The 15,392-nt window shown below is 40.1% G+C and overlaps 1 protein-coding gene across 3 annotated transcripts; it reads left to right on the top strand.

Annotated features, from left to right (window-relative positions):
* The first annotated feature begins 1,306 nt into the window (after positions 1–1,306).
* Positions 1,307–15,138, top strand: FBXO47 (F-box protein 47). 3 transcript variants are annotated; one of them, XM_040537138.1, is made up of 11 exons: positions 1,307–1,964; positions 4,627–4,833; positions 5,293–5,463; positions 8,322–8,398; positions 9,218–9,295; positions 10,007–10,115; positions 11,013–11,189; positions 11,794–11,940; positions 12,562–12,704; positions 13,106–13,265; positions 14,111–15,138. In XM_040537138.1, exons 2-11 carry the CDS (start codon positions 4,653–4,655, stop codon positions 14,227–14,229), a joined length of 1,362 nt encoding a protein of 453 aa, XP_040393072.1. In that variant the 5' UTR covers positions 1,307–1,964; positions 4,627–4,652; the 3' UTR covers positions 14,230–15,138. The 3 variants fall into 3 exon arrangements, with proteins under 3 accessions (XP_040393072.1, XP_040393075.1, XP_040393073.1); XM_040537139.1 differs by lacking the exon at positions 1,307–1,964 and adding an exon at positions 1,976–2,176; XM_040537141.1 differs by lacking the exon at positions 11,794–11,940 and having other exon boundaries at positions 1,315–1,964.
* Positions 15,139–15,392: the final 254 nt, after the last annotated feature.

Raw genomic sequence — 15,392 nt, 5'->3', positions numbered from 1 at the left:
TTTTGGAATTATGGTTACATCACCATGGCGTTCCCACTCTCACTGTCATTAATTTAAGCAGCAGTTACCAGAGGATGTTGTATTATTATATTTGGGTTTGACTCTTATTTGGTTTCTATTTCAGTTTTGCTAAGGCAATTTTTTCCTTCAATAAACTTACAGAGGAAAAACAAAAAAAATCTGTGAAGAAAAGCCTACTGGGGAAAAGTCCTTTAAGGCAGCTGCAGCCCTCTGCTGCCATCGTATGGGAAGTGCCTTAGGAGCAGCAAGAAAACCTCTCCCCAGGGGTTCTGTTACTATCCCCCAAAGAAGTAGTTATTTAGAGCTATTTCAGAAGCAGCACTGAAAAGAAATAATAGTTCTAAAATCAGTTTTGTAGTGAATATGAACTGTTCACTGCTCCAAGAGACAATGGTAGCTCGCTGTGTTTTTCCCTGATCATCCAGCACCGAGAACGATGCTGTGCCCTCTCTTACAGTGCAGAGTAACAGCATTCAGTGGCCGCACAGCAATTTGTAACCGCCTGTTGCAGCACAGCTTCCACTAGCAGTGTTTGCAGCTGGTATTATGCCATATTTTTGTTTTACAGCACTACAGCTTTGCTCCAAGACACAAGTTATGGCACTGTGCCTTGGTGCTGTGACATCCCTCCTCTGCAGCATTGTTAGTTTGCATGCAGGCTTCATGTCCTGTGTAAGGACAAGCTTCTCCCACAGCCTGCCTCCTTTGCTTGGGGTCATGTTTTTCCCCAGGAGACAGAGGACGGGGCTCGGTGGGCCTGGCCTCTGGTGGGAACAACTTTGCATGGCATCGGGGCTGTGCGGTACCACAAGTGACAGGGAGCTGGGAGTCAGCATCTTCTCACAGGTAACTAGTGATAGGAGTAGAGGGAATGGCCTCAGGTTGCGGCAGGGGAGGTTCAGGTTGGAAATTAGGAGACATTTATTCTCAGAAAGAGTAGTCACGCATTAGGACGGGTTGCCCAGGGAGGTGGTGGAGTCACCGTCCCTGGGGGTGTTCAGGGAAAGGTTGGATGAGGTGCTTGGGGACATGGTTAGTGGTGACATTGGTGGTAGGGGACAGTTGGACCAGATGGTCTGGGAGGCCTTTTCCAACCTTAATGATTCTATGATTCTATGACAGCAACATGCACACAACACCCACAGCCGTGTGGCCGCCCTAACATTCACCACCTGCCCATGCCATGACCACAAGCCTCACACCCCACAACAGTTGGTTATTCATGAGGGGGCGTGGTAATATAACAGTCTCATTGAATATTCAAAAGGCGGTGGGGACAAGTAGGTGGGAAAGGCGAGCCCCGAGCCTGCGGCTTCCTGCTGAAAGGGGCAGCAGGGAAAAAGGCGGGAAAATAATTATCGCAAGCCAATTAGCGCAATAATTTGTGCTAATAATTCCCACACCACACAGACAGGAAGGGAGGAATTATTATTAATACTTTTGAAATACGGATGAAATGAAGTGACGCAGTAATTTGTTCCCTCCAAAACATCTGTTGCTCCTTTTACTGCAGCAGCCATCACCCCGCTGATAACCACCGCCCCGCAACTGATCATCTTTGCGCTGGGTTTACAAACAGTTTGGCTCCTGACCAAAACACACAGCCATAGGTGTGCCCCTGTGTGTGTGTGCATCTTGCTGCGTGCATAACCCTGCCCAGCCCCACCTTTGAACTCAAGTAAAGGAGGTGGTGATGTTTGACTGAAATAAAATCAGTTATGTTTTAAATAATAAATAAATAAATAAAATTAATTTCAGTGTTTCCTTTTCCCTCCAGGACACGCACGGTGTTCATCGCAGGCGGCAGGGCCTGCTCACCCGCCGCTGCCTCCGTTCCTTTGCCCGCTCCCCTCAGGCAGCCTGGCGGGCGGCCTGGCCCCGGGGTACGTGTGGGGAAGGCATTTCCGTGAGGTAAAACGGAGCTCATAAAGTCCTGTCTGTGGGTAGGTACAGACTGCGTGGCCTTCTCTATTAACTGGACGTGGGTGCAGAGGTGCAGGTCCCTGTTTTCAGGCAGCTAACCCGCATTTTGGAGGGCTGCACGTGAGAGTGGATCCAGAGAACAGAGAGGAATGCGGCCTAGTGGGGTGCACGGGGCTTGTCATTTGGCCTAAGGATCCCTCACAGCCCCACTAAATCTGACACAAAAGCACAGGTAAAAGGCCAAATATAAACCGTTCCATCCAGCGCTGTCGCCCGAGCAGCGCGTGCAGCCCAGTCTCTGCCAAAAGAATCAGACGTTGGCATTTCCCCTCTGAGGAATTCCCAAAGGGATGAGCCCAAACCAGCAATCCCTCACAACACAGAAATCCCCGTCACCATCAGCAGCGGGATCGGGGTTCCCTGAACTATGCTTTCTCATCACAGTTATACACAGATTTAGATGTTTATGGGTCTGGTTTGAACTACCAACCCAATGTTAGAACCTTCAGCACAAATATAAATACGCTTCCTGTAAATTGTCAGTGTAGGCCATGGGGTAACAAGTATTTACAAATATAAATACGCTTCCTGTAAATTGTTGGTGCAGGCACGGGGTAGCAAGTATTTATGTACTCCGTGGCTGTGCTGGGTGCCCTGAGGTTTGTCATTCCTCACTTGAACTTGTACGTTTTTGTGTGTGTTGACAAGGAAAAAGGGAAAATTCCTGTTAATATTTGAAGAGATTCGTTTATGCAATTTGTGATGAGGAAAGGAAACAGAAATGCTCCAAACCAATCTCCAAAGTAAACAACCTTTTGTAATAAATGTTTGCCAAATGGTAACACATACTCAGAAAAATACTGATCAGGACAAAAGTGCATCAATTAGCAGGAATTTAGCGACTGCTTAAGGATAAGAAACATTGTATAGAAGACTGAAAGTTGATGCTTTCTGGCTTGTAAACAAATCAGTTTATAGCAACAAATAAGATGACCCTTCCTGGCTAGTGCTATGGGTTCAGCTAGTTAAATATTTAACGTTTACCTTTCAATTTCCAGTCTTGATTAAGCAGTTCTCTAAACAAGTGGTGTCCCAGAAGCAGATGGAGGTGCACAGTCCCTTGCACTGTTCTGGCGGAACTCCCTAAGAAATAAAAAACACATTAAGTCAGAGAGGAAGCAAATGGGAGCTTTCAGTAAAGTCTCTAAGCTTTGGCCTATGAAACTTCCTGCTTGTACTCATTTTTATTTACATTAACTTTATCTAGCCCTGCTCTAAGTTACAATAATGGTAGTCAATCCAACTTCAGTCGAGTTGAATAGAAACAGACTGGAATTGGCTGATTACTTCTGAAAACTTCCCTTGTGTTGAAGTATTCCCTCCCCGCCGGCCCCATGCAGACCCAAGGCAAGCTTTTCAGAAAACACTTAAAGATGCCATAAATTATTGAAGTATAGTCCTCTTAAAGACAGTAAGGGAAACAGAGGAAGAAAAGAAAGTAACATAGGATTACAACTTTATTTCTAAAGTAAGAATCAGAAATAGGTAGCAGATTTAGCCTATCTTGAACAAAATTTAGTGGCGCCCTGTTTCTAAACAGGACTGGAGCTACTTTGCATATTTTACACAAGACCTGGAATTTAAGTTGTTTTGAATCCACAGTTGTGTGTATAAAACTTCCACTGATTTTCAGACCATGCTTTCTTTGCTTTTAAAAGATAAACATTTTTTCATATAACTGCGTGTTTATCTATGGGTGATTTCTGGAAAGTTCTTAAAGGATTCTTGACGGTTACATCAATTTTCTGTCTCTTGCTTAAGTAGTGTAAGAGCCAAATGAAACACTCATTCTAGGAGCAGTCACATTTGCTCATGAGCATTGGGAAAGTTTAAAGTATAAGCTTCCTTAGCTAGCTAGAATAATAACATACCTAAACTAAAAATGCTTCCGCCAAAGTACAACTTCCTAACATCTCAGTGTAAGGAATGCACTCTAAACAGTGCACAAGCACCAGTCAGCCAAACCAGTTTGTAACACGGGTAAGGAAGTGCCCCATATTCTTCCAGTTGTCGGTATAAACAGTGCTTCCATTGTGGATGTGGCAATTTTGCTCAGTGGCATATTAGAGAGGCCTGGCTTGCATGCTTTAGCAATAAATATGAAGGATGTTTGGAACTTGTTTTCTGTAATTTTTGTAAATTTTTAATATTTGAAACAATGAGGTCTATTCTCTGAGTGTATTTCCCGCTGATAGTAACAGAGATGTTGCAGTGCAGCTTGGACAGATTCCAGTTGTGTTACTACCAGTGCTGCCAGCTCTTGTAATTATACTGCAGCACTCATTCTCTTTGGCATTTTCCCTGAAGCCTCATCTTCTGGAATCAAAAAATAGTGTGAAAAATCTCAGTTAATTTTTTTAAGATGTAGTGAGTCTCGTTGTTTGACAACATGAAGTGTACCTACTCTAGAGACTAGAAACCAGAAGGTAAATCATAAAAACATATTTATTGTTCTTTTAAAACTCTTTACTTTTCAGACCTTCATTTTGGGAAAACTTGTGTCACTGAATTTTTTGAGATGGCGATGTTATATCATTTGTATATCACACACGTAGTTGTTATATGAAATTAAGCCATGCTAGATGCTGTAGGAAAAAGTTTCTCTCCCTGTTTTCTCTCCAGAATGAATTGATGAGACTAACAGAACAATGACATCCACTGCAAGGACCAGCTACACCCTGATTCCTAACCAGAAATACAGACGCAGTAACCGTCACTCCAGACAGCACTGCGAAGTCATGGATACGGATCCCCAATCTCTGTCAACACTTGGATATTTTAAAACATTGCCATTAGAGATATTTCAAATGCTATTGAATTATCTCTCAGGTGAGAATATAATAAGTCCATTAGAAATCTTTCAAATGCTATTGAATTATTTCTCAGGTGAGAATCTAATAAGAAAGGTATTACTTCAAATATCTGAAAATTACCACAAAAGTTTTCCATTTAGAAAAAAACATTATTATTTAAAATGTTTTACCTTTTAGATAGTAGTCATTTTATGTGACTTATTCTCTGAATTTTAATGTATGAAGAACCACATGACCAAAAATAATTTATAATTGCAGACTATCTGAAGTTCTTTTTGCCTATTATGTGAAAAGTATTCCTTAGATCTATACATTTATAATAATCACTGTCTGCTGGCAAAGGAGATAAACAGTAATACTTTATTATTGTTATTATTTCTTGACCTATTTTTGAAGTAAGATAAAGTTATTGACTACTGATCAGCATTTTTCTTGCAGTAAAAATTTACATGCATACTGAATTTTGCTTTTGCAGTGAAGGATATCAGCATGCTGTGCATGGTGTCAAAAACCATCAGCAACCGCCTTATTACTTACATCTCAACCCCATCAGGAAACCGAAGGCTGTTATTGCAAGACTTTCATAACATTGAGCTACCTGGCAAGAGAGACGGATCCTATATATTAGAGCACTACAGATCTCTAGGTGATCCTTTAATGCAAATGGTAACACTTACAAGAGAACCAAACTTGGTTAAAAGGTTTCTTCTGTTATATGCATTGATTGGTAAAATGCTGAGGGTATGGCCCAAAACATTTGTGCAACTCCCTCTAAGGTTAAAGTTCCTCCCCATGTCAAACGGCCTACTCAAATACCATTAAATCGGAGGGGAGTGGTATTGCTTGAAATGATTCCAAAACCTTTTAGTTTTGGAGAAAATAATGTATGTTCTGCCTCATCCATGTTTATTTTTTATTTTTTCATAGTAAATGGAAAGCAGGGTTTGAGCAGAGGAACTGGATCAGTTCTCAGTAGTAGGTTTTTCCAAATTTAGTTTATTTGGACACCACAACTGGAAACTGCAGCAGAAACCAAGACTCCCAGGCCCCACACTAGCTAAGGAATTTGGCTGTTCAGACTGCCTTCATGTATCACTTTGGACTAGCTTGCATTCCTCAGTCTGGGAAATGTAGCTGCAGTACTTAAACGCAGTCTAGCTCTAAAATGACCAACAACCATTTCCATCAGAAAGCCTGATAGCCTACTGGAGATGTATTGCAGATCACATTCCGCTTCTTAGAAAAGAAGCATGCTCATCGTGAAAATGTTATCACAGTTGTCACTGATCAGCATTCCCCTTGGCAGCCGTGTATCAGAGTTCAAAGGCTGAAATGAGCATGAAGAACACATTCTCCTCTCACTTACGTGGAAATGCCTGCACTTTGGCTGTCATGGTATAACTCCTTCTGGATGGAAAGATTCAATTGTTCTCTTTTTCAGACCTCTTTTGGCATAACATAATAGAAACCCAGATCACAATAACATAGGGTTGGTGGTAGTGAAGAACGCTGTACATCTTCATATTAGAAACTCTTTGCTTTCTAACTTTTTTCTACTAATTTTTAAAAGACTGATTCTAACTCATTCAGCCCATCACTCCGAAAAGGAACATTCTTTCTTATGCATCTAGAAGGCTGAATTTTTTTTTCACCCACCAACAATAAGCATTAATCAATCAGAAACAAATTAAATTAAATCTTAATTTGATCCATATCAATTAACTGTTATCTAGCTGATTAAAAAACGTTGAGTTTATTTGACAGGGAAATAAAATGGTGCCATGGTTAGATGCAGAATTATAGGTAGAAGTATGGTTTGAACTTAAGACATTAAATAAAGGTATACACAAAGTAGAGGAATACTGTTGCAGTCATTTAGACTATAAAGACATCTTATTATAAGCAATCCATGTAGGTTTTGGGGTATCTTAAAATAATTTTAGCGTTTGTTTTGTTTTTAAAATTAAACCTGATACTTTGAAACTGTTTAAAAAAAAATCTAAATTGATTTTGGCATTGTAGTAACCACATATGAAATGACAACTTGTTATTTAAATATAGGTGTGAACCCATCACTGTAGTCTAGGCCTAGTAATAAAAAACATGACATATTTAAAATATATAGATCATTGGCAATATCTATCTCATCAGTGGAAGGCTCAAGAAAATGTTTTTCTTAAGAGATCAGTTACAAAATCAATATTTACTTTACAGCAGGAAAGACTGGACTCAATGGGAAAAATTCATTCCTGTTCAGAGAGCCTGCACAGAGTCTATGTAATACATAAATCTCACTTAAACTTAGAGGAGTCTGGCTGCACTCTAGTGCATGGTAAAATCTTCCATTACTTGTAATGGGGTCAAAATTTCAGTCATTGTTTAAAATGGACTTGAGTTATAACTGACTGTGGCACTGACCTTCAGCACAGAGGGGATTTTGCTGTGCAAAACTAGGGGTAGTACATTTTGCTCAACCCTTTTAACTCAGCATATTTTTTCCCCAAACTGATGGCTGTATTCCTATTTGCAACTGCATTGTCTTAACAGTTTCAACTGTTCTTCAGGGAGTTCTCTCCAAAGTCTAACCTAGTCAACAGAAAATTGACTTTACTGAGCTTTGGACCATGTCCTAGGCTGATAAATAAATTATGTCTGTCATGGAAGAATGTTAACACACTTCTAAGGAAAGAGTCAATTTAGAACCACGGTAAATGTATAAAGTACTTTTTGACGTTGGAGAAGTTATGTATTTCTGGAGAGACTGACAGTTCAGGAAGAAAAGTAGCAGATTTTCTATGGATTTGTTTGATTAATTAACAAGCTCTCTCTATATATTATCCTGGTAGAAGTTTTTGAAGAGCAAGCTGTTAACCCATTTTCATAATAGTTTAGAAAAAAAATGCTTCTTAACAAACAGCTGTTCCACACTATAATGAACTCCAGACTTTGACATCCTAAACACATACCATTTCAGCCCTGTATAGGAAAATAATTTTACCTCTTAGCTATGTTTTACATTAACAGAGTTTAGAATATTTGCTTTTTAGAGCATGTGGTTATCTTGAAAAAATTTTGGAAGCTCAGCTTTCCATGATGTAAAGGAAAAGTGGAGTTCCCTGGGGGACTGTTAAAAGAGGTGCAACAAGCAACGTTTATTTCCAATATTTTTAACAGCTGTAATTCTAAAAGCAATATAGTTATTTTAATAGGGATTAGTTGTGACTAATAGAGACTCTAAGACAACATAACAAACAAGCTATGCTGTAGGAAGCTTACATACTTCCTGACAGCATTCCTTTTGTCAAAGGTACCCCTGCTACAAAGCATACATCTCTTCTACAAAGCGCAGCTCACTGTTATGTGCCGCTCTTTTTGCCTTAGCATCTTTTTCTCACTGGTGAGAAATGCATCACATGCACGTGATGTGAATGCTTAAGGTAATTCAGAAGTGTACGTGCCGCGTATGCGTACTCATATTTGTGTGTGTGTTCATTTTGTTCACAGGATTGTTGCTTAAAAGATGCACACTTCTATTACCTACAAAAGATAGGCTAAAGTATATACACAAGATACTCTCAGAAGTAAGTTCACATTCCTTTCACTAGTGCTTTGAACTGTCACATTTCTATAAGGTAATTTTTAGTGAATTGTCTTTTACAATCCCTTTGCTGGAGTTTATTACCACAGTATAATGAATTCATTGATTTGAAATCAGTCTCTTCTTACTACTAATAAAAAAAGCCTAAACCAGCGTATTGAACATGAGGCTGTTCTTCTGGGATTTTTTTCTGAGAAGCAATGCTGATTTAAGCAGTTCTTACATCCCCTTCTGCCACCCCAGAACAGATCTCTCCCTCTTCCCCCTTGTCTCAGTTGAGCTAAACAAGTTATTTGTGGTAACTACATGGTGAGTTACATCAGGGAACTGATGGAGGATGAAAATCTGGAATAGAGAGGAGAGTTGGGGGTGATTTGTTACATCAGTCTTAGCCCCAAACCTGCTTTCCCCAAATGCGTCAGCTGGGCTAATAAAATATATCACTTCTCCCCCAAAATATTTTCCGCCTCATATTCCAAGATCAGATGTTAACTTCTCTTCAGTTTGTGGATAACTAGAAATATTGTGGTGGAAGAGCACAGCTCTCCAAAGAAATTTAAATCTCCCGCAAATAGCATTGCTCTTCTTAGATACCTTTTGGCCACCCAGTCGACCCTGGTTTTGAAATTAAAGCTAAACTATCACATATGTACTGAACGTGTTGCCTTATACAATAAGAAAAGGGACTCCTTCTGAATGCCCATAATCAGTATTAATGTACACAAGGAGTACTGAGTATCTTCAGTCTCAGGAATTTCCTTGTGGGCAGTTACAACAAGTTACTAATGTTCTGTGCTTATAGGTTTCCTGCTTTAAACTTAATGGCTGTCCAAGTCCTTTGCATTGTTTAGGATTACAGTGCTACGGGGTATTTTTACAGGTATAGTATCTCTCTGGAGAGAAGGCAAGTATCACAAATATAAAAGAAAATTAAAGTAGTTTTATAAATTAATCTGTGGTTTTGCAATATATTCAGAAGTTTAAGACTGTTTTAAGGTTTGGGGAGGGGGGAGGAGGTATTTATTCACTCAGTTCTCTGAATTTCCTTTGTGGTTGTTAAAGTTGCTGATTTGACTCTGGAGAATTCCTTGGTCTGGATTTCACTACCAAGCAGTCTGGATTTTGATTAGTGATTTATTATCTAAGAAGACATTGGAGAAGGGGAGCATTTTGTTACACAGCTTCGAATTCACAAACCAAGAGGAGAGATCACTTAGTTTAAAAGCAAAGGATAAGACAATTACTTGTGCCAGGACATTTGTCTTTGTAGCAAACACTATTGTGTACTTTTCCACATAAGGTTCAAAAAATAAGATCTTGGGCCTGAATGTGGAACACTGTTAGAGGCTTTTGATTCTTAAGTACGTCCTCTGGTACAACGTACAGCATTCCTGTAGCAGATAATGGTTTCCCTACACTCATCGGGGAGATGCTGTGCTGGCAGCCACACTTTAGGTATGCCATCTTCCCTTTCTGTTCTTCTGATAAATTGTAGGACAGATTTGATTTATCTAATATGAGAAATTGCATTGTGATCTAAATCTATGGCTCAATCCATCTATTTCCCCCCCCTTTCTTTTGTAATCTTTAGATCCTAACAGCAGGCTGGGATGAACTGGAGTGTCACCGGGTTTTTAACTTCCTCTGTGAACTGAGCAATTTACCCCGTAAAGTACAGACAGTTGTCAGCAGCAAACCAGGTAATCATCAAAGCAGACAAAGGTCCTACAAAATCAAACTGCACTGTCATGGAGAAGGCAGAAAATGGATCTTGATTACTGCAAACAAGATGCATCTAGATTTGAGAACGTTGTAGCTCAGCTGAGCCTTTTAGTACTGCTCCTTTCCTGACTCATACGTATGTTGTTAGCTCCAGTATTATGCAGAAAGTGGCCATTTTAAATACTTTGCTTTCATATAGATAAATACATTTTTTTCCACCAAAAGCAAAGCTAAGTGCGTTTGTCTTTGACACATATCCTATAGTGAAGAAAGTTTTCTCGAGGTCATGTGTTTTGTTTTAAATGTTATTATTCCATTATCAAACCAGTGCATAAGTTATATACGGAGAGAACAGCAACATGGACTGGAATGTCTCCTACTGTACAACACTGCTAGTGAATCAATGGGAAGGCAAAAAAAATATAAATGCAGTAAAAAGTTAGGTTTAATATTTCTGAAATACAACACTGAAGTGGCACATGCCTCTCAATAAATTCTTAAGTTAGCTAGCACAGAACCAGGCATTTCTGTGGAACACTTTATACATGGCCGTTCACACACTTCCTCCTATTGCCGCTTACTGATGCCATCAAAGAGAAAAGATCAGAGTAACCGAAAAAACACAGCTGAGAGCCCTTGAATGCATACATGAGATGCTACAGAAAGGTACCAGAGGATGCATTGACAGAATCTATGGCCTGAATTACTGCAATGTATTCAAAAGAGCCAAACTCAGGAAGTAACAGCTGAGAATTTAATGAACCCCTCAGATGTTCTTGGGCAGCCTTAAGAAATCCCTTCTCTCTCTTCCTATAAAATGATTATCTGTATTATGCAAGGCTTAATGGAGCTATATCTACATTCTTTTACCCCAGGAAGTGCCCGGAAGCTGGAGCTGCGGATAAGGTTATTCTGTCGTAGTGTTTTGTTGAACCACTGGATTCATCGAAGTGATTCTGCATTTTGGTTGACTCGTATTTTAAAGCCGTGGCCAATGGTTAATCAAGCTCGCCTGTTGTATATCATCTTTGGGCCAGTGTCCTCCCTTGACGGTGAGTAGTTTCAGGGATTAATTTTCAAAGTTTGTTCCCTGGGAATGAGATTTTCCTGTAGGATACAGCATTTCTGAAAAACGGACTTTATGCAAATAAACTGTAATTGTATTGCCTAGAAAAAAAATCCTCCTGCTTAACCAGACCTGACCAATGTGTGTGTGCATATATATATATGTATGTATAAAATACATATCCTTTCTGTGTGCACATACATATATATACACACACTCATATACCAAAAAATAAATAAATAAAGTTACAATTCAAGTGAAGAAATGGCACCTCTCTTCCTCTATTCTCCCGCACTTAGGGTAAAGTTAGCTTGAATGCACCTCAAAGAAGCATCTGCTTCTCTGAAGAAAAGCCCCTTTCTCACTTAACTGTTAAACCAGGGTTTCTTTAAATCACTCTGTGATTCATGCTGCAACTACTACTGTCCCTATTAAATAGCAGATGGAAAAAAATCTCACTGTCACAGAGACTGAGTTATGTTACCTGAATTCCCCTCCCCTGACTCTGCTTTAAGGCCCAGTTTAGCACCTTTCCTTGCTTAAAAATATTACTTTGTCACTTAATAGCAGTTGTGATTAATATTGCTCAGGACATGTGGTTTGGCAGAAAATGATAGAAGGACCAACAGATGAGACCAGTCTGAAAGGTCTAGCAGATGCAATTAAACTGCTGTATGATACGGAAGCTAGAGAATGGACAGCAGACGATGTTATCAGTCTTGTGGATGAGCTGTCAGGTGTGTTTTTGCCTTTATCACTAATCCATAGGATTATATGCTCACGTCCTCCAAATCTGGCAATAATTGTGTTTCAGACACACGGGTGCCTTGGGAAACTGACTGCAATATTCCTTACAGTAGCTGAAGCGTAACTGGAAAAGTCATTACACTTGGAAGTCAGGCAGTAACTGGGGAAGAAAGAAACCCAGCACTGGTTATAAATTCAGGCTTTCCCCATTGTGAAGTATTTTAAGAATCTATGAAGAACCTTAAAATTCAAATCTTGTGTAACCATTATTAAGGAAACATTGCCCAGGCTGGATAAGCCAAACAATATTTGCTCTAACCAAAATTCTACAGAACAATGTTCACGTTTACACTGAAAGTTTGTTTTGGGTGAGATCATATCATAGAAGCTATTGTGAAGAGCTCTAACTGTAGTGCTGGTAAGAATTGCTTGTGTAACTTCATCGCTCTGTATTTCAGAGTGTCTCCTCACAAGTTCTGGTTAGCTACCAAAGCCAACAATTTATAAATTCACGTCTTCCAGAATGGTTTTTAATGGCACTCCTTCCTTTTCAAAAAATAATAATTAAAAAGAAAAAAAATCACTAAAATTGTCTTTATTTTATTGCAAAGTTGTTCCCCGGGAGTGGCTCATGGAGAACAATGCTCGGCTTCTTATTCTGAGTGGGAACAACATCTGCTTCACTTTCATGGCCAGCAAAGCTGTGAATGGAAGAGCTTTTGAGTTAGCCAGACTTGTGGTCTTCCTGGCTTTGGTGAGTTCTACTGAGCGGGGCCTTTTGTCTCTCTACACCCCGATTTGCTTTCTTAGACTTGAAAACTGCGTCCCTATCTGCTCCTACAAACCATGACTAGTCCAACAAGAGTCTTCATTCTCTTTTGCCCTCTGGGCCCTGTCCAACACATCTCTGCAAGGTAGCAAGCCTACTCCTGAGGAGAAGTGCCACTAGCAAAAGGCTGAGAAGTTCCTTTGTTAGCTTGCCAACAATAAAAACAACCTGCATGTCCCCATAACAAGCCTTAATTTTCCAGGGCATGCCTGCAACAAATTCAGTCATTCATTAGAATCAATAGTTAATTCTGAGATTAAATCTTGCCTTTTAAATTGTAATACTCATCACAAAGAGTGTGTTCTAGTATTTCCTGTGTACGTCAGGTCTGTGAGAAGGATCTGTACTGCATGGACTGGGCAGTAAAAATGATGCAGAAGGTCTGCAAAGTTTTCAGCACTCCAGGGGAGAGAAACAACTTCCTGCAGAGCGTGGAGAACGCCTTTGCTCATATGATCATGGACATGCTACAGGCAGTACTGTCCGGTAAGCCTGCTGGACTTTGATCAGGAGCTAGCACTGACCAAGACATCAATCAACACAGCTGATGTGACATAACAGCCTGCCCTCCATCCCTACCCCTCCAGGCAGAAGGATACTGGAGTGCTTGAAGTTTTTGACAACATATAGCAATCGATCAATTACTGTAATCAGGAAAAGTGTTTGTTTTATCTGGGCTTGTCACCTTAAGTACAGTTTGCATCTTTTCAAGGGATGCTAAAAGCATCCCCTGGTGCAGTTTCAGGGCAGGCACTATTTGTAGAAATGAACGTGCAAGCAGCCAGTGTGAACACTCGCCCACAAATGCTAGAACAGGTAGATACACTTGGGGTGGGGTTGAGTTGCAGAGACTCGGACTAAGAGACTCCTACGGCCACAGATGGTGAAACCAACAGTCCTTTAAAAATACGTCCCACCAGAGCACTGGGCCTGAGCCCTTTTGGGCTGCTCTAAACACAGGCTTTGAGCAGCTGCCAGCCAGCCTGTTCAACTCAACAAGCTGCAGTTGCTCCCTGTCCACAGCTTGTCAGCCCTGATAAGAACTTGAGACTGATTACGCTGGCAATCTGTACAGCTCAGTTAGGACAGATTTTTGTCTTAATGCACAATTGTTCTTGTCCATCTTTGGACAAACTGATGAAGGAATTTTGGAGAGAGTCTCCTGTGTTATTCCACAGCTGTCCTACCATCAGGTGCAGTAGCTGATGCCTCGTAAATCTAAGCAGAAGTTGCTGATTCAGCCTCTGTTGAAAACACTGAATAAGATTTAGCTTCAAAGAAGCCATTTAGTTTCACTGACCATTCTTAACTGTTTTTTTTTGTGCTTGTAGGGGATCGTGATGAAGAGGACATCAGCTTTTTGAATTTGTTTCACCTTGTAAATGCACAAGCTAACTTCCATAAGGAAATCCTGTACCTGACCATGAGAAGCAACAGCAACACTGTCTGATGCTCTGAATTGTACAGACTCTTGCTCTACTCCCGCTGGATGTCTTTTCCCTTTATTTATTTTTATTTTATTTTTTTACATTTGCATAGTGGTGCCTGGTTATTTCTCTAGTTTCTACCCCAGTAAGAGCTGGAGTGACGGCAGGAGAAGCTAGTGGCATACATGTCATAACAGCTGAATGAGCTCATGGAACGTACTGGGGGACCTCTATGTGTTCAAAGCAGAGTTTTGCACGTCAGGCTCCTCTGAGGCTGTGTTCAGACGCGCTGAGGAAGCGGGCTGGGGGCCTTCGGTTTGGGAACATAAACTGCATTCTTTTCCCACTGTGTATGTTTGCATATGCAATAAAAGTAACATGGTTTTCATATTTGATGCACATACACATAATAAAGAATGTTATCTTAGGTCAGAACCAAAAACATTTTGATCTTTTAATTTTGTTTTCTCTTGGGAATCCAAGGAGAAAAAAAAAAGACAGCCGTAATTAGAGAAGCACAGCTACATTTTTTCCAGTTTGCCTGGGTCTCTCTCTCACTAACTCTTACATTCTGTGACAGAAGTGCTCTATAGATTGTATGTTCAATTTTGGCAGAAAGAGTTGATTCGTGAAAGCAATTTAACTGTTTTGATTAAGTAGTTTGATTTTTCTTTTCCTTCAAACTCCAGGTGCCTTTTAACCAATAAAGCAGAAGAAACTTCAAATCCCTCTCCCCACCTGCTGTAGTAACTGAACTGTTGAAGTGTATTTGCCTTTCATAGGACTTTGCTAAGTTGAAGACAAGTTAAATAAATACACATAGGCTAAGGTCACCATTTCAGTAACGTATATAAATGTTTGCTACTTACAAAAACCTTTGATTTTCTGCTACATTGCCTTCAAAACAAAAATACGTAATACGTAATAAAAACCACTTACTTTACTGTGCATTGTTTGCAATATGGCTATTTTCTTCATATTATCAAATACTCTTCTTCTCCACCTGAATGACTTTCCAGATGTTTTAGCGTTCCTTTAGGACTAAACTCTAGCTGTGGATACCTATGTTGAGCTTTTGAAAGCCAGTCTTCAACTGCTGGAAGCAGCTGAAGTGATACCAATTTATCTCAGCTGCCCTCACTTGATTTCATCAGTAATGAGCTGACAACAACCCTGTGATGATTTG

This window comes from Cygnus olor, chromosome 25, assembly GCF_009769625.2.
Source record: "Cygnus olor isolate bCygOlo1 chromosome 25, bCygOlo1.pri.v2, whole genome shotgun sequence".
Classification (NCBI taxonomy): domain Eukaryota; kingdom Metazoa; phylum Chordata; class Aves; order Anseriformes; family Anatidae; genus Cygnus; species Cygnus olor.
Note: the sequence above shows the minus strand (reverse complement) of the source record. Positions and strands in the feature narration are given on the sequence as shown.